This window comes from Trachurus japonicus, chromosome 17, assembly GCF_045865225.1.
Source record: "Trachurus japonicus isolate A0001 chromosome 17, Traja_1.0".
NCBI classification, from domain to species: domain Eukaryota; kingdom Metazoa; phylum Chordata; class Actinopteri; order Carangiformes; family Carangidae; genus Trachurus; species Trachurus japonicus.
Window position 1 is genome coordinate 6,054,442 of NC_140923.1, and position 22,505 is coordinate 6,076,946.

General features: G+C 42.1%; 1 protein-coding gene across 4 annotated transcripts in view; it reads right to left on the reverse strand.

The window, feature by feature from the left end:
* LOC146969876 (disco-interacting protein 2 homolog C) overlaps nucleotides 1-22,505 on the reverse strand; it is a 205,642-nt gene that overhangs the window by 39,888 nt on the left and 143,249 nt on the right. For all 4 annotated transcript variants that reach the window (XM_085805381.1, XM_085805378.1, XM_085805379.1 and 1 more), the window contains exons 7-15: nucleotides 20,879-20,998; nucleotides 19,863-20,060; nucleotides 13,385-13,476; nucleotides 7,745-7,855; nucleotides 6,135-6,258; nucleotides 2,478-2,587; nucleotides 1,019-1,121; nucleotides 837-901; nucleotides 622-715 (exon numbers count right to left, since the gene is read on the reverse strand). In XM_085805381.1, coding sequence (XP_085661507.1) covers nucleotides 622-715; nucleotides 837-901; nucleotides 1,019-1,121; nucleotides 2,478-2,587; nucleotides 6,135-6,258; nucleotides 7,745-7,855; nucleotides 13,385-13,476; nucleotides 19,863-20,060; nucleotides 20,879-20,998 — 1,017 coding nt within the window. The remainder of the gene's footprint in view (nucleotides 1-621; nucleotides 716-836; nucleotides 902-1,018; nucleotides 1,122-2,477; nucleotides 2,588-6,134; nucleotides 6,259-7,744; nucleotides 7,856-13,384; nucleotides 13,477-19,862; nucleotides 20,061-20,878; nucleotides 20,999-22,505) is intronic.

Here is a 22,505-nt window from a genome sequence, read left to right on the forward strand (position 1 = left end):
ACTAACGGCATAAACGAGCCTCTATGTAAACAAGTGGTCCGTCAGCACGAGGTATAACAATACATGTGACAATATGTTGTCATGGCGATGTGGTATTGTTTACCTGACCCACGTTTTACCGGCTTTCTCTCGACTTCTGTGACTAAAATGACATCTGGTTTGTTATCGACGGCCGTCTGCCCGACTGCAGGTGAATGCAGCATCAGTGTAACGCTCCATTCCTCCTCACTGCGTTACCGCGGTGACTTTTCACAGACGCCACCTCGACCTGAGCCGACAGCTCCGGTGTCTCCGCTGAGTTTCCATGGTTTCCTACCGTCACGCTGCCACTGAACGTAAAAACATGGCGACACCACATGGCAGCAGCACCGAGCTTACCCGCTCCATGGAGATATGAATGATATGAACGGCTCATTCAGAGCTGAAAGGAACACTTCAGTTTGTTGATGGGGGGGATTATTGATGAATGAAAAACAGACTTTTGAAACAAATAATCGATTTTCGTGAATAGATAACAGGAGAAGTTACACAATGTCCCTTTAACGGACAGAAGAAGTTTAATTAATCATAATCAATTAATTAATTGACTGATTGATTCTCAGTGATATGACAGGTTTTTACCTTTGTACTGACAGACTTTCTGGATCCAGGACAGAGGGTTGACCTTCATGAGGGCGTAGGGGATACTGATGACATGCATCATGTTCATCACACTCTGACACACACACACACACACACACACACACAGTTATTATGATAACACCATATGTGAACATGTGTTTGAATGTGTGTGTGTGTGTGTGTGTGTGTGTGTGTGTGTGTGGGTTGAGACTCACGGTCAGGACGGCGTGCCACAGTCCGACGTCCTTCTTGAAGTCTAATACATTCACTATGGTCTCAGCTGGAGGACGACACACACACACACACACACACACACACACACACGTTATTCAGAGAGAGAATAAAATGAGGAGCTGTAAAAACGTGTGTGTGTTAAGAGTGTGTGTGTATCTCTTACCTTCTGTGTATGAGCAGGACTGTGTGAGGGCCTGACAGTGTGTGAGCATCGCTATCCTCATCACCGTCACACCGAGGACGCTGCCGTCCTTACACGTCTTATACTGGACAGACAGAGACAGACACAGAGACACAGACAGAGACACAGACAGAGACTCGTTGGTTTCACTTTCACATCCTTCATTGTTCCTGAGATGTTTCGTCTTTTTCTCACGATGAAGAAACTCCGACACTGAACGAATCATTTCCACTGATGATGTCGTTGTTCCTATGTCGCCATTTGTATTGTAAATTTGATAGTTTTGGAGTCCTCTACATCCTCACTGTGATTTTTTTCCCCCTGATGTAAATATATATAAATATATATTAGTGCGGTATGGTTTTGATATTCAGCCTGCACTTCAACACATGTAGAGAAACTGTGTTTAACGATTAAAGAAAGCCATTAAAATAGTATTTGAATTTAAATATACTTTCTCTGTGTTTATTCTACACTAATTTGATGATTATACACAGACAAATACAGTTTATTCGCGATTTATAACAGAAAATTGTGCGATTAATTAGTTCATTTATTTTAATCGATTGACAGCCCTAATATATATTTACCGGTATATATAAATACAAATTGCAGCAGCCACTTTCGTCACACATCACAGTAACATTTATATTTATTCGTACATCCAATAAAACAGAAATCTGTTCTGTTGCAATAAAAAAAAAGTCATCCTCGTCATTTATTAACCTAATTAGCATCAATCCACTAAATAACTTCCTGTTCCTCTTTACTGCTGGTCTGTACATACATATATACATTTCTTTTTAACCAAATGCTGCTTTTATTACTTTGTTTTCATTAGTTTTCCTCTAAATTTCCCATCGTGGGACGAATAAAGAAAGTTCTTCTTCAGTTTGAGTTATAAAACTATACAATAATAATATTATTATATTTCCTTAGGCTGATTCAGCTGTAGAAGAACTGACTGATGGATTTAAGTTTCCAGAAGCAGAGCAACGTCTGAGTAACAGGTCGTATTCTTTTCAAAATAAAAGCCTGGCTCCACTCTGGCAAAATGAAGAGACATTGTCTCTCAAACAAAAAGACGAGGACGACGTCCGTCTCTGAGCTGAAGGTCGATCGTTTTTCAATCATCCCCTCTTCTTCTTTCTTTCATCATTTTCCTCTCGGCCTTTTTTTTCAATCACCATGATTTTTTTTTTTTTCTCCTCGAGCCGCCGGTGCAATTAAAGCCTCGTCGCCGCCCGAGGGGTCGTTAGGTAAATTCTAATCAATCAGACGGGATGAGAGAATTGACCGCCTCTAATCCAGAAGACGTGTTAAACATTGATTTCCATTCACCAGAGAGAAACCACACGACATGTGGAAATGTTTTGGTGTGTGTGTGTGTGTGTGTGTGTGTGTGTGTGTGTGTGTGTGTGTGTGTGTGTGTGTGTGTCACCTCGATGTAGGCCGTGTCCTGGTTGGCGTCCTTGATATGTGGGAACCAGTCTCGGGGCGGTTTGGACAGGTGTTTGGACTCGGCCACGAACCACAGCAGCTTGGGCCAGCCTGGACACAAGAGGACACAAGACAAACGTGTGAAAGAAGGGGATTATGGGTAACGAAGTCTCGATTAGATCAGACCGGGACTGGAACCAGGTTTTTTTTAACTGGATTTGGTCACTTATTGTTTTCTTTAAAGTGATACGCCAACATTTTTTTTTCGTGTCTTGCCTCACTCCCGAGTCCATGACCAGCAGATAGACACCATCCTTTCAACTGTGCGTGCAGTAACAAGGGAGATAGAGCCGTATCGCCCGTAATTAGCTTAGCTCAAACACTGGAAGTGTACAGCAGTCAGCAGTCAGAAGCTGATTTCATTTTAGCTCTAAACTCTATATATAATATATCACTTCAACATTTCAAACATTTTTAGGTGAGAAAGTAGCCGTTTAGATCAGCAGTGTGTCGTTAATTTGTCTAAATACCAGCTGTTTACATTTTTGTTCGGACGAATTCGGCGCTACTCAAGCTAGCCGTTGTGACCAACGCACTTCTGGTTACTTTCACAAAATAAAACACCTGTTGCCCTTTACATACAGAAAACCATGACGATAGAATTTGTGCTTTTACGTTGAAATAGGAAGCTTGCCTCCCCTCGATGTAGCTAGCTTGAACAAAAATAAACCGTCTTTGCTTGAACCCTCCGTTTTGACCGATCTCGTCCCGTTAGCGGCATTTGACCGCTCAAGATGCCTTACCGGAGAGTTTTGTCAGCTCTGAGACCAAGATCGGCCCACCGGTTTCCGTTTAGAGTTGCTGAAGAGTTTCTCTGATGACTTTAGGAGGAGGCAGGCTAACACTACCTATAGCCTACAATTCCAGTGTTTGAGCTAAGCTAATTACGGGCGATATGGGCTCTCCCTCGTTACTGCTTTTGGGTCGTTTCCATTCACTAGGTAACAGTTCTGTACGTAATAACACCGCATTATGTAATAAACTTTGCCACATTTTGTAATAAATTGTTACATAATGCACCAAATTATTACAAAATGTGGTTGTTGCACTTTTTTAATGAAAAAACTGTAATAATTTGGTGCATTATGTAACAACTTATTACAAAATGCGGCGTTATTACATCATGAGGTGAAACTGTATGACATCATTACATAATGCGGCGCTACAAGTCCCAGCCGGTCCAAAGTTGTATACAAATATCATGTGTGACCCAGCTGGAGGAGGAAGAGGAGGAGGAGGTAACCAGGGGAAAAAAACATAAAAAACAAGGAATAGAGTTCTCAACTGGCCTGAAAATTAAACCACTTTGAGACACTCGTTTATAAAAGTGTTTCTCACAATTTAAGTTACTAAAACACTAAATTCTCCTTTGCTACTATAAACAGTTTCCAACACACAGCAGCAGGTGTCAGAGTTTATATAAACATAAAAACTTCACATTATAACAAACATTTCTGCAGCTTCTTGTCGTGAACAATGTGTTTTCCATTTTGATTCTCCCTGGTTTCATCTGTTCGTTTGTTTTTTCAGAATTAAACTCCTTATTTATTTATTTATAAAATGTGTTTTGAGTTGACAGATGTGAAAAACTGTAGAAAAAAAACACTGCAGTCTCTGTTGCCATGACGTCAGCATCATCTCGATAGATATTGGTGTGTTATCACATCATCAGTCGAGCGTCTGGATTTCAACTCCCGCTGTCACACACAGACAGAAGCAGAAGTAAAAACCCCCGAGTGTGTGTCTGTGTGAGTGTGTGAGTGTGTGTGTGTGTGTGTGTGTGTGTGTGTGTGTGTGTGTGTGTGTGTGTGTGTGTGTGTGAGTCTCTGTGTGTGTGTGTCTCTGTGTGTGTGTGGTAGAGCTGTTATGTCTGAATTAATGCTGATGTTCCTGCCGGGCAGCGAGACAGAAGAAACAATCAGCCATGTGAATGAGATGAGTTTAAAGCCTGCTGATCAATAAGAGGAGCACTCCAGCTTAATGAGCCACACACACACACACACACACACACACACAGACAGACAGACACACACACACACACACACACACACAGTAAATCCATGCTGCTGAGTGAGGAGCGGTGAATCTGGCGGCATCACGTTGCTATTTATACGTCCATTACTGAAAAGCAAACAGTCGTTATTAATCACTAGGAGATTCTCTCTCTCTCTCTCTGTTCAGTGCTAATGTCTCTCTACCTCCATCTTTCATCCGTCTTCTCCGTCGTCTCTCTATCGATCTGCGTCACCGCTTCACCAACTCTCTCTCTCTCTCTCTCTCTCTCTGTTTCTCTCTATCGTCCATCACTCAGCCCTCTGTCTGCTGCCATCACACAGGAAACAAGAGACATCGACCACCACTCTGACCTCTGAGCATGTGTCTGTGTGTGTGTGTGTGTTTTATGAGGGTTTATATGCATTTAAAGGGATAGTTAAACATTTTGGCAAATTGGCCCATTGCCATAATCCCTATAGTCATAGCAGTAGGTTTGTTACCTTTAATTGTCGGTGCAAGCTATTTTTAGAACGGCGGAGCAGAGCCGCGAGCTGCTCAGAGCTACGCTACGGAGGCTCATGGGATTTCTTGGTTTCCCTCATCAAACTCATCAAATACACAATCCAACAACTCCACAACGCTCTGGTGGACAAGTTGTGACCTGCACATTCACCACACTATGAGATAATAACACAATGTTACCAGACAGAGTTGTTTTAGAGGGAAATGCAGAGACTGCTTGATGAAAAACTGTCCCTGAAGGCAACGCGCATCAGCGGTTTTGCATGGATTTCCCTCTAAAACAACTCTGTCTGGTAACGTTGTGTTATTATCTCATAGCGTGGTGAATGTGCAGGTCACAACTTGTCCACCAGAGCGTTGTGGAGTTGTTGGATTGTGTATTTGATGAGTTTGATGAGGGAAACCAAGAAATCCCATGAGCCTCCGTAGCGTAGCTCTGAGCAGCTCACGGCTCTGCTCTGCCGTTCTAAAAATAGCTTGCACCGACAATTAAAGGTAACAAACCTACAGCTATGACTATAGGGATTATGGCAATGGGCCAATTTGCCAAAATGTTGAACTATCCCTTTAAATTTGATCTAATTTTATTTCATCATCCTTTCTCTCTGTTTGAGCTTTTAAATCCATTTCAAAAACTGCTTTCTACATCAACAGAAACAGGAAACACATCACTGTTTTCCAGCATCAATAAAGTTTGATTGATCAACAAATTTGACAGATGCTCATGTGACAAATGTGTAATAAACTGTTATAGATAAATATTATTATAATTATGTATATAAACTGTAATAAACTACTGTTTCCTTGTTGTTGATAAAGCGAAAAAAAATTACATTTAAAATTAAGTAAAATAAATAAATCTGGAGGAGGATTATTAACGACAATAACGATACATGTACTGGAGGAATTTCCTCTGAAACTGGAAACACAGTCCTGATATTTAACACCAGTGTTTGTGAGACGGTGCACAGGTGCGATGATGACAGGATCTGTGTGTCTATGTGTGTGTGTGTGTGTTTGTGTGTGTGTGTGTGTGTGTGTGTGTGTGTGTGTGTGTGTGTGTGTGTGTGTGTGTGTGGACCTTTGAACTGTGGGATCTCTCCGGTGGGACTCTTGGGTAACCCTTTGTGACAGGCGTCGCTGGTCAGAGCCACCGTCACTCCACAGCTGCCCAGCAGGAAGCCGATCTGCTGACTGCCGGCGTCCTGCAGAGAGACACACACACACACATCACAGGTGGTTGATCGGGTCGAGTCGGGTTGTGATCAATCAATACACGCCTCTGGTTCCTCTGTTGTGTTTTATTTTGAAGGTTTGATCCATGAGAAGATCTAAAAAACCATCTCAGTGTAGTTTTCCATCTTATTCTCTCTCAGCTTCTCTCTGGAGCTCCAGTAACAACAGGTCGGTCTCAGCCAATCAGAAGAGAGGACGAAGGTCTGACTCTCTCTCTTCTGATTGGCTGACTGTTTTTTTCTAAAGTGATCCAATGAAAATAAAGCAGATTTCAGAATAAAACACTCAGAGAAACCAAATCCTGCAAAGTGTTGGTTGGACGGTGTCGTCCAGGTGGTGAGGGGGCGGGGCTTAGTTGTGACATCACAAAGTGACAGGAAGTCCTGACGGCTGGTTTAAAGGCTCAGTCTGTTTGTTTTTTTCCGTGCAAATTGAGACCAGGAGGATGAGTAAGAAGCTTTTCTCATTTTCTACTTAACTTTTATTTAGACATCCAGTTTATCCTGTTATTTCAGAGAACAAGGAAACTATTGGAAAGAAAATGAATAAAAAACAAACAAAATAAACGTTTCCATTCTCAGACCTCCACCGACCCAGAATCGGACATCAGTCGTTCTGACGATGACACTCGGTCCAAACTGTGAGTCAGACCCACAGCAGCAACAACACACACACACATTTGGTTGTGATTACACCTCAGTGACTCATTCATGTTTTCATAAAACCCCCACAAACAGAGAGATATGAAGAAGAACAAGAACAAGAAGAACAAGAAGGAGGAGGAGAAGAAGGAGAAGGAGAAGAAAAAAGAAGAGAAAGAAGGAGAAAAAAGAAGAGAAAGAAGAAGAAAAGAGAAAGAAGGCGAAGAGAAAAAGAAGAGAAAAAAGGATAAGAAAAAAGAAGAGAAAGAAGAAGAAAAGAGAAAGGAGAAGAGAAAAAGAAGAGAGAAAATGAGAAGAAAAAAAGAAGAGAAAAAGAAAAAGAAGAGAAAAAAGAAGAAAAGAGAAAGAAGGAGAAGAGAAAAAGAAGAGAAAAAAGAAGAAAAGAGAAAGAAGAAGGAGAAGAGAAAAAGAAGAGAAGAAAAAAAGAAGAGAAAGAAGAAGGAGAAGAAGAAAAAATAAAAGAACAGCCTCTTTGTTTGAGTTGGTCATTCATCAATAACAGCTAATATCCTCATTAATCTGCAGATTCAGACTTGAACCCAAACCCGACCACGGGCCTGTGCTGTGTTGTCATGGTAACAGGTTGTCAGGTTCTGTCCGTCCACATGAAGTCACAATAATGTTGCTGTTGTTTAACTAAACGTCTGTGTCGTGTCACCACCTTTAATTTGATCCTAATCGTTTTGACACGAGAGAGAGAAGCGTTGCTGCCGTTCTCATTTGCATCTCATTTACATATAATTAACAACAGTAAAACCGGAGCTGAGCTGGTGGTGAAGACGTCATCACTCACCTTCCTGGTCAGCGGCACCTCGATGGGCACGGGGACGACCTCGGCCAGCAGGCAGCCGTAGAACGCCGTCATGAAGGCCGCCGGGTCGTTGTTGGGGAAGACCAGCGCCACCTGCAGGACGGGAGGAGACAGGTTAGACCGAGGCGAGCGAGGCACGTGATTGGTCGAAGTTAAATCTGCAAATTGTCAAGTGTGGTGGGCAGGGCCGTTGCTAGGAATTCTGGGCCCCCTTAAAGAATACTAAAGTGGGCCCCTCCCCCTAACTTTTCCTTTTTTTTTTTCTTAGACTACGTATGTATTATCGTTTTTTATTTAGCCTTCTTTGTTTTGATGCTAATGCAGCATTACACTGCAAAAACTCAAGTATCTTAGCAAGAATATTTGTCTTATTTCTAGTCAAAATGTAATTTCTAGTCAAAACAAATCTCATTATACTTAAAAAAAGACACATCATATTAAAAGTAGCTTGTTTTTAGACACTTTTTACCTCTTTCAAGCATATTTTCACTTGGAAGTTTTTCTTCCTTATTACAAGCACAAAAAACTTACTTTCACTGGCAGATTGTTCTATTTATTGTGAATTTAAGTGAAAATTATCTAAAAACAAGTTAATTTTTAGGTAATGAGTCTTATTTTAAGTGGAAAGCGATTCGTTTTGACTAGAAATGAGACATTTGGACACGAAATAAGACAAATATTCTTGGAAAGATGTTGAGTTTTTACAGTGTACTATGAGTATTAGTCAGGGTCTTACGCAGAATAAATCAGTCATACAAAGATTAGACTACTGGGGTTTTTTATGGGCCCCACTGGGCGCTGGGCCCCTAGAATTATCATCACCTTTCTCCCCTATACAACGGCCCTGGTGGTGGGTCATTAAAAACAAGACTGTGATTAACAGCGGAAAAACTACTGCATTAATATTGATTATGGTCTCTTAAATGAGAATATACTATTTATAATATTAGTAAAATAACTGCATTAATATTGATTATAGTCTCTAAAATGAGAATATATTTGAAGTTTGAGTTCATTTTACCAAAAAAAAAGAAAAAAAACTGAGAATTTCTACTTTTAATTCCTAGACAAATAACCAAGTCCAGTTGCTTTCGATTTATAATTTCTTTGAGATAACTATGACCTGGACAAATGTGAATATTCACAGGCCTATTTTTAATAAATTCTGCACGTATTTTTCTGCACATATAAAACATTAAAAATATATTGTGTATAGAATTTTTCAGGTATCAGGTGCAGATGAGGAAACTTCTCCTCATACAGTTCATAAAAAATGGTTAAAAAGAAAAAAAAATTGAAAACAAACAGGAAAAGAAAAAACATTATTTGAAATATATTAAAATGGAAAAAAGAAAAAAAAGTTTCCTCTTATTCCCATTTAAAAAAAATCTAATTAACCATAAACCCTCCCTCAGTTTAACATCATTGTCATAGCTGCCTTTTTGCCTTTTTGTGTTGTCTCTACATTATTATGTGTAACATGTACTGTTATTGAACTGTTTTTATGTTTTATGGGACTTCGGACAGAAATAAGCATCTTGCTATAATCCGGCACATTTAAATATGTTATGTCCATTAATATGCACTGTCCCATTCAAATAAACAAATAAAGTAAAGTAAAGCACCACTGTCCCACAGAGGAATAATGCAGAGCTGCTGCTGCAGGACGATGGACAACGTCAAAGAGGAAAGAAAAGGAAGAGTGGAAAAAAGAGAAACATGGAAAAAATGCTGGAAGCAGTGTGTGTGTGTGTGTGTGTGTGTGTGTGTGTGTAACACTGAAAGACGATCGCTGATATGAACCGACGCCAGAAACTCAGATAATGAGTTTTTATCAGAGGAGAATAAAAGCTGAATCTGTCAGGAGGCGTCTGGTCAGTCTCTCTCCATCTCTCTACCTCTCGAGGGTTAAACTGTGATGTAACAGCAGCTCATGTGAAAACAAACATTTAGATGAAAAGAAAAAATGATGATAAATTGGGAGAAATGTAATAAACTCGTTTCTTCTTTTCTGCAGCAGCCTCTATAACACCACCAGACGCAGGTGAAGCCAACGTGGCTGAGTCGAGGCGACGTGAACATTTTTCTACATTTTCCTTGGAGATCAGATCGGATCTGCTCCGTTACGCTGAGTCTTTATCTGCTGCTCTGTTACAGCTGTGGTGATAAGAGTGAACCCGACTGAAGAGCTGCTGCTGCTTAATGGTTTCCATCTACAGGACGGGAATGTGTGTGTGTGTAACTGTGTGTGTGTAGCATGGGGTTGAGTGCACCTGAGTGAATGAGAGTGATGTAATGAGCCTCAAACAGGACGAATGTTGATATGAGCTGCAGGTTTCCACCGTGGAGCAGACCAGAGACAAGAAAAGCAGGAGGGAAAAAACCTCTGAGTTTTTTTAAAGGGATAGTTCAACATTTTGGCAAATTGGCCCATTGCCATAATCCCTATAGTCATAGCAGTAGGTTCGTTACCTTTATTTGTCGGTGCAAGCTATTTTTAGAACGGCGGAGCAGAGCCGTGAGCTGCTCAGAGCTACGCTACGGAGGCTCATGGGATTTCTTGGTTTCCCTCATTAAACTCATCAAATACACAATCCAACAACTCCACAACGCTCTGGTGCACAAGTTGTGACCTGCACATTCACTACGCTATGAGATAATAACAGAACGTTACCAGACAGAGTTGTTTTAGAGGGAAATACAGAGACTGCTTGCTGAAAAACTGTCCCTGAAGGCAACGTGCATCAGCGGTTTTGCATGAATTTACCTCTAAAACAACTCTGTCTAGTAACGTTGTGTTATTATCTCATAGCGTGGTGAATGTGCAGGTCACAACTTGTCCACCAGAGCGTTGTGGAGTTGTTGGATTGTGTATTTGATGAGTTTGATGAGGGAAACCAAGAAATCCCATGAGCCTCTGTAGCGTAGCTCTGAGCAGCAGCTGCTCTGCTCTCACCTGCGCTGCTGCTCCAGCTGCTCGAGCAGCTCGGAGCAGAAACAGGAAGCTCTCAGCCGACAGTCCGCCCGGTCTTCATCTGGAGCAACACCGTGTCCTCCCCAAAGTCCTCCCGCGGTAAAATCTGATGGTCTCTGGGTCAAAGCAGACCGCCGGCACCGACCCGTACCACAGCAGGACCGCTGTGGCCGACAGACCCTCACGTTCCGCGGCGAGAGGCTGTGACACGGCGCGGTGCGTCTGTGTTATTGTTGTTTAGTGGCGCCCCCCCCCCCCGATGGTGGTTTTGTGAATAGAACAACAATTGTTGTAGTATCTTATACGAGCCCTTTGATCCAGAAATGCGAGTGTCAGAAGAGCGACAGACACAAACAGCGCACCTTTCATAAAAGACGCTCTATCTCCTTTTCTAGAAAAAAAGGAGGGATTTTGGTGAAACCCAGCCATGTTTAGCTTGACTTTTCTCAGGAACAGAGGCACGTAGAAACAAACGGTTTGTGGCCATTTGAAGCGTAAAGTTAAACCTTTCAATTGAGCTACAGTATGTGTTGGTGGCAATAATATAGAATACACTATGGCTCTACATAAAAAGTCAAAAATGGTCTAAATTGCCGGTACACTTGACTAAAACTTTGGAAAGGAGCGCGGCACTCAATGAGTTAATGTTTTGATTTTGAACTTGTGCTTCTTGCTGGAAGAAGAAAACACACACACACACCTGTCTGTCCGTCACTGATTCTGTTCAGCTCTGGCTGTTTGTTACTGATAAAGATCACAGATGTCACAGACTCGACCGAACACCAACAGCTCCTGCTGAGTGTCTGAGTGTAATGAACTCCCCTCAGCTTCATAAACACACACTCCTCTGTCACATACACTGCAATCTCTCTACGTGTGCCACTTATTAAAGCTCCAGTAAAACTGTGAATAAGACCCAAATAAAGGAGTCGTACTGTAGTTAAAACACACACACCCTTCCGGCTGAGATGCATAAAACACACACACAAAAACACACCATGGCCTCATGCCAGTTTGGACCTCGTCTGCAGTCGAGCGGGAAATTGAGCTTAAAATAAAGATGAAAGGCGAGCGGTGGGGGAGAGGGGTTTCGCATGGCAGCCGACACATGTGGGACTGTTACTGAACCTTTTTCCATTTCAGCATCATCGTCTCCTGTGAGTAAAGAGGCCTCGAGTCTGATGAGATGATTGTACCGGCAGAGAGAGGGAGGGAGGAAGGAAGGAAGGAAGAAGGAAGGACAACACATGTCCATGTTTAAAGAAAGTGATGAGTGATGAGTGATGAGTGGCGGCTTCACGTGAGCTACACGTCGGCTACAGGTCAGCTTCACGTCGGCTTCACGTCGTCCTCAAAATTGCTACACGTCAGCTTCACATCAACTTCACTTCAGCTTCACATCAGCTTCACATCAGCTTCACTTCAGCTTCACATCAGCTTCACTTCAGCTTCACATCAGCTTCACATCAGCTTCACTTCAGCTTCACATCAGCTTCACATCAGCTTCACTTCAGCTTCACATCAGCTTCACTTCAGCTTCACTTCAGCTTCACATCAGCTTCACTTCAGCTTCACATCAGCTTCACATCAGCTTCACTTCAGCTTCACATCAGCTTCACTTCAGCTTCACTTCAGCTTCACATCAGCTTCACTTCAGCTTCACATCAGCTTCACTTCAGCTTCACATCAGCTACACGTCGGCTTCACATCAGCTTCACATCGGCTACACTTAAGCTTCACATCAGCGACACTTCAGCTTCACTTCAGCTTCACTTCAGCTACACATCGGCTACACTTCAGCTTCACATCAGCTACACGTCGGCTTCACATCAGCTTCACATCGGCTACACTTAAGCTTCACATCAGCTTCACTTCAGCTTCACATCAGCGACACTTCAGCGACACTTCAGCTTCACTTCAGCTTCACTTCAGCTACACATCGGCTACACTTCAGCTTCACTTAAGCTTCACATCAGCTTCACTTCAGCTTCACATCAGCTTCACATCGGCTACACTTAAGCTTCACATCAGCTTCACTTCAGCTTCACATCAGCGACACTTCAGCTTCACTACAGCTTCACTTCAGCTACACATCGGCTACACTTCAGCTTCACTTCAGCTTCACATCAGCGACACTTCAGCTTCACTTCAGCTTCACATCGGCTACACTTCAGCTTCACATCGGCTACACTTCAGCTTCACATCGGCTACACTACAGCTTCACATCAGCGACACTTCAGCTTCACTTCAGCTTCACATCAGCGACACTTCAGCGACACTTCAGCTTCACTTCAGCTTCACATCAGCTTCTCTTCAGCTTCACATCAGCTACACATCGGCTACACTTCAGCTTCACATCAGCTACACATCGGCTTCACAAGGGCTACTTGTCAGCTTCACGGCAGCTTAACATCGGCTGCACAAGGACTTTTGACCGAAACCCCCAAAAAACGGAAACAGAGAGGTGACGAGGAGAAAGTCATAATCATCGTGAGAGTTAAATCTGGTTAAAACACAAACACTGTCCCACACTGATGTGACACACCTGAGGTTTTCTCTCCAGAACAAGAAGAAGAACTGAAACTGGGGGTGAAATTTGTTCATGCTGCTTTTGTGGGTTTTTTTGTGTTTTTTGTGTTTGGACTCACCCGGTCTCCAGGTCTGACGAGCGGTTCCTGTTTGGTTCCCAGTTTGTGCAGCAGGTTGTAGGCCACCTTCACACTCCTGGACCACAGTTTACCTGCAGGAGGAAACGAAGCAGCGTCATCATCATCATCACACAGGCAGGAAAACATACAAACTAAATCTGAATCCCAGATGTTTTTTTTATATATACTAAAAAAAAAACACACATAATCAAGCGATCAGAGGGTGAATCGTCGGTGATTGATTTTGTGTCCTGTGAAAACATGAAACGGCTTTTGCAATAAGTGAACAACAGAGTTAAAGATGACATCATCGCGAGTCCCCATGTGTAAGACATCACTGCGCTGACATCAGCGATCGAATTCGTATTACCGACAGATTTCACAACACACAGTGTGTTTGGGTTTACGATGAGGAAACCCTGAGTCCATGTTTTAGCTCAAGCAACTGATAGAAAAAAAATAAAAAAACAACATTTCCACTTGACTAGAAGGTGTGAAAAATAAGTGTTGCTCCCTCTACATAACATTATCAGTATCCCTTCCATCAGCTTCTGTTTTTCCCTGCAGGGCCCTGTCTGTCCCTGCTCCGTTTCATTTAATGAAGTAACTCCACAACAATGGAGGTCACAATTTCCATCCATTGCCTTTTTCTGTTTTACGCTTTTTTTTTTTATTTCCCGCCTAATACAGACTGACAGCTGCAGATAATTATGCATGAGCAACACCGGTGCGAGTGTCCCTCAATTGGTTTTTCACGCTAAATGATTTTTTTTTTTCTCTTTAACCTGATGTTTAATAGAATTGGAAAAAAAAAATGAAAAAAAGGAGAGAGTTTTGTTTTGATTTAGATTGCCCGGGAGGAAAAATGAACTGTAGGGAGGAGGAGGAAAAAGGAAACGAAAAGAAAAATGGCAGACAAAAAGGCAAAAGAGGAACGGTGACTAAGAGTTATAGAATAAAAACAAGATTTTCAGCAGAAAGGAGACAGAAATAAAAACAGGAGACTGTAAAACAGAAATGAGCAACAAGTGGAGGAAAAGTCAAAATGATCTTCGTCTCGATTGGAGGTTTTTCAGATGAAGGAGAAAAGACATGTGGTGCTGAGTACCGACCTCTGGATGGAAAACATGGAAATAAGATTCTGAGTTGGGTCCTTATGATGATAATTAAAGAGGGAGACATGAAAACAGAGTAAAATCAATGATTCAGATGTCAGTTTGTAGTTCCTTTTGCAATGAACATGAAACAGCTGATGCTGTTGTTTTACAGAGGAACAGAACTTTGCTTAGTGAAACTTTAAAGAGCCCATGAAGTGACACATGTATTTTTCCAGCTTTAATCCTGTGTCCACATGTTGACTTTTCATTTATCTGTCGACATCAATCAAATTCAAGTCAAAAAATAAATATGCTTCACATCAACATCGATGTATTTTCTCTTTCTGTAAAACATTTGATGACTCATCCTGCACTCATGGCAGTTGTGGAGCTGCCACTACAAATATCAACCACGCTATGAGATAATAACACACCGTTTACCAGACAGAGTTGTTTTAGAGGGAAATTGTCATGCAAAACCGCTGATGCGGCCAGTTGCCTTCCAAGGGACAGTTTTTCATGTCAAGCAGTCTCTGAATTATCCCTCTAAAACAAACTCTGTCTGGTAACGTTGTGTTTATTATCATCATAGCGTGGTGTATGTGCAGGCCACAACTTGTCCACCAAAGCGTTGTGGAGTTGTTGGAATTGGTGTATTTGATGAAGTTTGATGAGGGAAACCAAGAAATCCCATGACCCTTCCCTAACCTCCGTAGCGTAGCTACTGAGCTGCTTCAGCGGCTAGCTGCGGACCGCCGTTCTAAAAAAGAGAGCTTGCTAAACCGACAATAATAAAGGTAACAGAACCTACTGCTAAGGGGGGGGGGGGGGGGGGGGGGGGGGGTGACTATAGGGATTATGGCAATGGTCCAATTTGCCAAAATGTTGAACTATCCCTTTAATAAAGTGTAAATGAACAGCCGTCATGATGGAGGAAATGATCTGTAGAGATTGAACCTGTTTTCACACCACACACCGCGAGCATGGATCTAGAAGTCGGCTTAACATGGGACGAGGGCAACACGTTCTTATCACTCACATCCACCACAATTGTTTCTCACTTTAAATCTGGATTTAATAGTTAAAACAAAACAGGGAATCGCACACACTGGGTTATAAAAAAAACAAAGAGAGAACACAACTCAACAAACATCAACACAGACAGAGCCTGAAGCACTTTGTGTGTGTCCTCTTCATGCTGTACACAAACCGCAGCCGTCTTCTATCACTCATCGAATACAGTGAATAGTGTGTAAACAGCTCAGGGGCCGAGATGTTTACACCATCGATCATAGCTCCAACACAAACTCAAACACTCTCGTGCTGCTGCTGCTTTTTTTTTTTTTTCGTTGTTTCTCTTTCCAAACACAAATTTAGTATTCTCCTCCCTGCCCAATTTATCGTGAGGGTTATCTGGCAGTGCAGCGTACTGAGGCTAAGAGTTTAAGGACCGACGTGGGAGAATCCGAATATCAGGAATTCCCTCTCTGTTCTCCGGAGGAGGAAGGAAGGAGAGGAGGTTGTGAGAGGACGAGTCGACAGGAAGAAACAAAAAACAAGTTTGATCCTAGATGGTCGGCCGACATCAAAGAGACGACATCACAGGAATGAGAAGATACAAGGAAGATGGAGGGAGATATCAAGAGTCAGCAAAACCGCAACACACACACATACACACACACGACACACACACACACTACGACACACACACCAATGCACACAGACACACGAGACAACACACTACACACACAGTCTCACCGAATGTTCGTTGTGTCCTCTGGTGGTGGACGACTCCTGAGAGTGCTTATCTGGCTGGAGACATTTTCTCACACTAGACTGGGTGAGCGCTCGTATCTGGCCTCATCAGCATCATCTCCACACACATCAGTTTGTTTTGGTTACGCATCTACACACAACACACAACATCACATCACACCTACATAGCACACGCTCCACATGAACACACGACACACCTAACTGTATTTGGAAGAAAGCGGATGCTGTTGTGATAAAGTTGCTAGCCTATTTCACTATTCCCCCCCCCCCAAATTCCCCCTGGTTCATTTTAAATTTTTAGATTTTAGATTCAAACATTGAACAAAAAAACAAAGAGAAAACTTTATTTGCCTTTGTTCTCTTTTGTTCAAACTAATTTTTCAATTTTTTTGGTTGTTCCACCCTTTATGTTTTTCTTTCCCCTCACCTCTTTTCTTTACTCTTCATTTTGTCCCCCGCCTTTCCTATTCTCCGTCTCAGTTCCCTCCTTACTTCTCTGTGTGTCGCTTTTCTAACATTTAACCTTCAGCAACTTCTTTTACTAATTCCCCTTTACCCCCACTTTTTCTGTGCATTCAGATTTTTCCTGTTTTCCTTCCTCATATTTCCCCATTTACCTCCACTTTTTCTGTCCCTTTTCTGGTTTGCATTTGGTCCATTAATCTTTTCTTCCTCCTGTTTTCCTTCCTCTTCTTTCCGCCTTTTTTTCATTTATCACTCCCACTTTTTATGTCCTTAACAGCTCTGTGTCTCCTGGTTTAACGTTCTCTGTTTTTCACCTTCCTCTTTTCTTTTCTTCGCTCCTCGTTTTTTCCCATTTACCTCCAACTTTTTCATGTCCTTTCTGGTTTGCATTTTTCCATTATCTTTTCTGTTTTCCCTTCCTTTTTTTCCTTTTTTCTTTTTTTTTTTCTCCTTTTCCTTCCCATTTTTTTCATTTTAACCCTTCCACTTTTTCTTCTGCTCCTTTTCCTGGGACCCTGGTTTACAGTTTTCCTTTTACCCTGTTTTCCTTCCTCTTCTGTACCTCCTTTTTCCCATTTTACCTCCACTTTTTCTGGCCACCGTTTTCTTTCCCACTATTGTCTTGTTTAGTTTTCTCCCTCCTTCTTCATTTGATAAAAATCAACTCCTGAGCCTAAATACAGCTCAGAAGGAGACTCTGCTACCCTCCTCTTTCAATTCAATTGTGAACGACGCATTTGATTTAATGATGAAGCATTTTCGAAACCACTTGTCGGCTACTCCTTATCGTTCATATGATGCGACTCTTTCTTATTTGCCTTTTCAGGTCTGACCCCTGAACAGGGAAGCAGCTCAACATCTCTTAACCGCACTCTCATCCATAACCAACCAGCCAGAAGGCCACTTTCTCTGCTAGCTGTTGGATGAGTCTGTTTCTGCTTCAAGCTTTATTTAGACTATTGTTGAGGACATGATGCATTCCACACACCGGTCCATAACTGTTCTCTATCGTTTTCCATAGTGTGTTTTGTCCATCCCAATTCACACAACATCGTTTCCCTCTCTGTGAAGTGGTTGTTATCACAGCACCAGTATCAGCGATCACAACCAAAATGAAGAAAGGTTAATTAATTATTATTTTCGAAACACAAAACTGAAAACCTTTTATCTTAATATTGCACCTAGAGACTCTGTGTGATGCTTCAGGTTGGGAACTTGTGTGAAAGACAAAACACACTCAGGATGAATCAGCGTCTAACGTCACCGTCTGGGCTGTTGTGGCCAAAACTTCTATTAAGTAAATGACTAAAACACTAACAAGTGAAATCTTCACGTACAGAGTCTCTGTCCTGAACGTCACTCAGGGTAAATTCCTCCATAAATAATTCATCATTCATACACAAACAGACTGAGAGAATCTGCTCCTTTTGGGATAATGAAGTTTCTTCTCTCTCGCTCTCTCTCTTTGCAGCAGAGCAGCTTTCTTGAACGCGTCTTTTTCACACGTTGCTAATGTGCTTAGCGCTGTCTGGCTGCCATTAGTGGAATTATGCTCACGCAGCGGGTGTTAAACATTGTTTGGTGCTTCAGTTAATCAGCTCGGGGAAGCCGCCATATGTGCACGGAGCTGGGACACGGTTCAGAGGAATCAAACCTGCTGGATTCACACAGAACCGAAGCATTGTCACTGCGGGTCTCTGTACTGTATTTATAATGGACTGAGAAGTGATGGATTCAGATGTCTCTAAACTAGAGAATCACATTTTCAGATATTTGTGTAATAATAAAGGGATATTCCTGCATAAGTTTAACCCATGGTCTAACGCACCATGAGACTGAGTAGAACCCCCCCGTCCAGAGATCAAGTTTACCGACTGCAGACTTCTCTAGTTGTAGACTTCAGCAAAGACAGCCAGATAGCAAAATATTGCTAACTATGGAGCCACGAGCCAAACGCCATAAAAAAAAAGCCGCTCATAGCCACAAATGATGCTCAGAACAGCACCAAACTTCATCAACAGTACAAACAGGGTCCCATCCCATAATACCAGGCATCAAACACCTGCTAGCTTTGCCTGGTTTCTATTGAAAAGAGACAAAACACAACTCACCCACTCTCCTCCAGCTGCTTGCTACTAATGCAGAAGCCCTGACAAGTCGATTACCGAGTGCATCAAGTCAAGGAAACTTTATTAATCCCCGAAGGGCAATTCTGTTTCTACAGTCCACCATAGAAATACAGTCAATCACCCACACACATAGACAACACATATATCAGAGGTAACATGATCGAACATGGGATGTACAAATGTATCTCATATATCTGAATGCATAAATAAATAAAACTCTTAACGAGGCAATTGACACTATAGTGCCATCCAATGAGAATAAATAGTAATAGTGTTAAGAATACAAGGTAAAAAAAAATTCATATATGTATTTCTATGAAAGATAAAAACGAATAAGAATAAATAAGGATTCACGCGGTCAACTCAGCATTTAACAGCTTGACTGCTGAGGGGACAAATGGCCTGGCATATCTGCTGTTCCTCTCTGTTTCTAACAATAACTAGCGAGTGTTGACAGGAAAATGAACGGAGTTGAGTTGCTCAAACTATCACATTCAGCAAAGCTGCTGCATTATTGAAACTAAACGTCACTGGACTCGTTACTTTTCTACTGCACTCGATAATCGACTCGTCAGGGCTTCTGCATCAGTAGGAAGCAACTAGAGCAGAGTGGGTGAGTTGTGTTTTGTCTCTTTTCAATAGAAACCAGGCAAAGCTAGCAGGTGTTTGATGCCTCGTATTATGGGCTGGGACCCTGTTTGTACTGTTGATGAAGTCTGGTGCTGTTCTGAGCATCATTTGTGGCTATGAGCGGCTTTTTTGATGGCGGTCGGCTCGTGGCTCCATAGACCAGGCAGTGGTTTTTTAAAACTAGTCAGCTGACTGTGTTAAAGTTGCTCTAACTAGAGAAGTTCGCTGTCGGCAAACTTGATCTCTGGATGAGGGGTTCTACTCAGTCTCACGGTGCGTTAGACCAATGGGTTAAACTTACGCAGGAATACCCCTTTAATCTTTGGGGGACTTCACGTCTAGAAACGTATTTCCTCTCAGAGTTCCCAATGCTGCTCTTACCGTAGGTGAGTACGTAGAGCGGTTTGCCGTTGGTGTCCATGGTGGTGAGACACGGGGCCTTGGGGGAGATGGTGCCCCACCGCTGCAGCGCCGCCTCCAGAGACGGGGGCCAGTTGGTGACCACGCCCAGCTGCTCGCCCCGCATGACTCCCATCTGGGCCCCCTCCGCCTTGGGCTGGTTGGGGTCCGGCTGCTGGACTGCAAAGAGAGAGAGAGAGACACGAAGATTACATATTAAATCTGATGAAACATTTTATTTCTCCTTGTCAACATGATGAAGTCTTCTGGTACTCAGAGTTCAACCTCAATGTGAGTCATTCAAAATTTGAAGAGCTTGTCTTGAGTAGTTCCAACCTGAGATATCAGGTTTACAAGGCCAAAACTATTTTATTGTGATGTCCTCATAGTTTTGACCTTTAACCAATCAATTCCAATCAGCTTCTTTGAGTCCCAGTGAACATTTAAAGGGACAACGAGGAGTTTTGGAAAGCGAAGTGTTTTCATACTACATTTACCATGAGCCTCCACGTGCACGGTGAAATTCTTGGACCAGCGCAAGACGTCCGTCTGTCCAAGAATGTTTTCATTCATCAACAATGAAAGTCAGAGGTTCGAAGACGATCACATACCGTCGTAGTTCCGACCATAAACGGCGATTCGGCGGCGTTATTCCCATGACCCGCCGGGCAGTGTCCGCGAAACCGAAAGTAAAGGAAACGCTGGTCGGCTCGCCCAGCATTTCCACCATTAATTAAAATAACAAAATAACGATAGAGATAAAACAATATATTGATCGAAAATGGAGGCATTAATAAGTGTGGGTAACGTAGATTCATCCACGTTAACGTGAGACTTTTTTATAACCAAATAGAAACTCCTCGTCCCTTTAATAAAAAAGTCCCTCAAGGTTTTATTGAGATACCACAAGAGCAGGACAGACAGAGAGACAATAAAAAACAGCCTCCGGCCCTGGATGTCATGGAAACAGAACAACAACATGATGTAAGGACAGTTACCCTCTAAAAGTTCCTCGAAGTCGTCGACGAAGAACTCTCTTAGCGGCGGCCGTTTGGGTCGTTTCAGGGTGTTGACCAGCTGCTGGATCTTAGCTGAAACTCTGCTGCTGACAGGGACTCCTGCAGAGGAGGAGGAGGAGGAGGAGGAGGAGGAAGAAGAAGAGGAGACACACTTTAATGTAAATCCAAACTAACTGCAATTATCCAACACTTTCATTTCCACTGAGAGTGGCTGACATCTGGATGTAAACAGATGTTTGATCCACTGACATCCAGGTGTTGACATCACGAAGGAAATGAGGGAAAATCCTGCAGCTGCTGCTTTTCACCATTTTTAAAATGTTTTTTTTTTTTCCATCTAATTGAAATTTGATGGTTTTGAAATGAAATAAACACAAACAAGGATCAATACACAACCGCACACCTCGTCAAACAAGGAGTACAGACCAGTTTTAAATTATAAAAACACAACTTGATACGAGGCAAAAGACTAAATACAGACCAGAAGAAAAAAATTTCAAATGTGAAAACAAATAATTGAGTTTGACCCTGAACATGCTTCTCAGTCTTTAACAACATTTGGCAGGAAGTGTGTTTACACTCAGCGCAAAGTGAATTATTCTCATTTACATAAATCTGACAACTACTATGAAAACTGTTTGTATGAATCTGTTTTTTGTAAATCCTTAAAAACATGGACGTGTCTTCTCCTGGTTTCTTGCTGCTCAGGACTAAAATCTCATCTGCTCCACATCTGCATTCAGCCTGAACATCGTATTTTAATGTCCACGCTGTTGCACACAGAGTGAGGTGGGGCGATGAATATCCAGGGAAAATCAAGAAAATATGAAGATACAAAAAAAAAACCTTAAAAATAAATCTCGTCCTGCAACAAACATCAATATTCCAGTGTTTTTGTTGATGATAAATCTTCAGGAAATCATCAATTATACATTATATAAATGTTTGATCATGTTTTCTCAGACAGTAACAGCAGTGAAATGTCTCTAAATATGTTAAGACTTTACTCCAGTGGGGGAAACAGATTTGTTGAAGTGAAATCTATGAACAACAACTCATCAACCCGTAGACAAACAGTTTGTGAAACGAGTGCAGCTCATCTCACAGCAGCAGATCAATGAAGAGACTCAGACTGATGAAATCCTCTCCCCATCCTGATGATGATGATGATGATGAGTCTGGAAACTCTCGGCTCCTGATCTGTGGAGCGTTCAACACCTCAACGTCCAGGTGAAAAGGAACGTCTGGGTTCATCGTCTCTGCTGCCGAAAAGCATTTTTACATCCGACCACAAGAAACTGTGAAGGTCGGACTCTGCTCATGTTTTTTTGTTTTATTCAGATCGTAATGGACAAAACCGACTGTGATGGAAAAACTGACAAACGTCCACACGACGTTCCTTTTCCTGAACTTTTCCTCCGTTTGAAATAAAAAGATGCAATTTCAGAGTTGTTGGAAACACAATCACGCACTTCACCAGTGATTTTAAATCAACAGAAAAATGTGTTATTAAAAAAGGTACAAACAATGAATAACAACAAATCCTGAAGGTCACAAAAACTACAGTTAAAGAAAAACTCATGAATAAGGAGGAAAAGATGTTTCT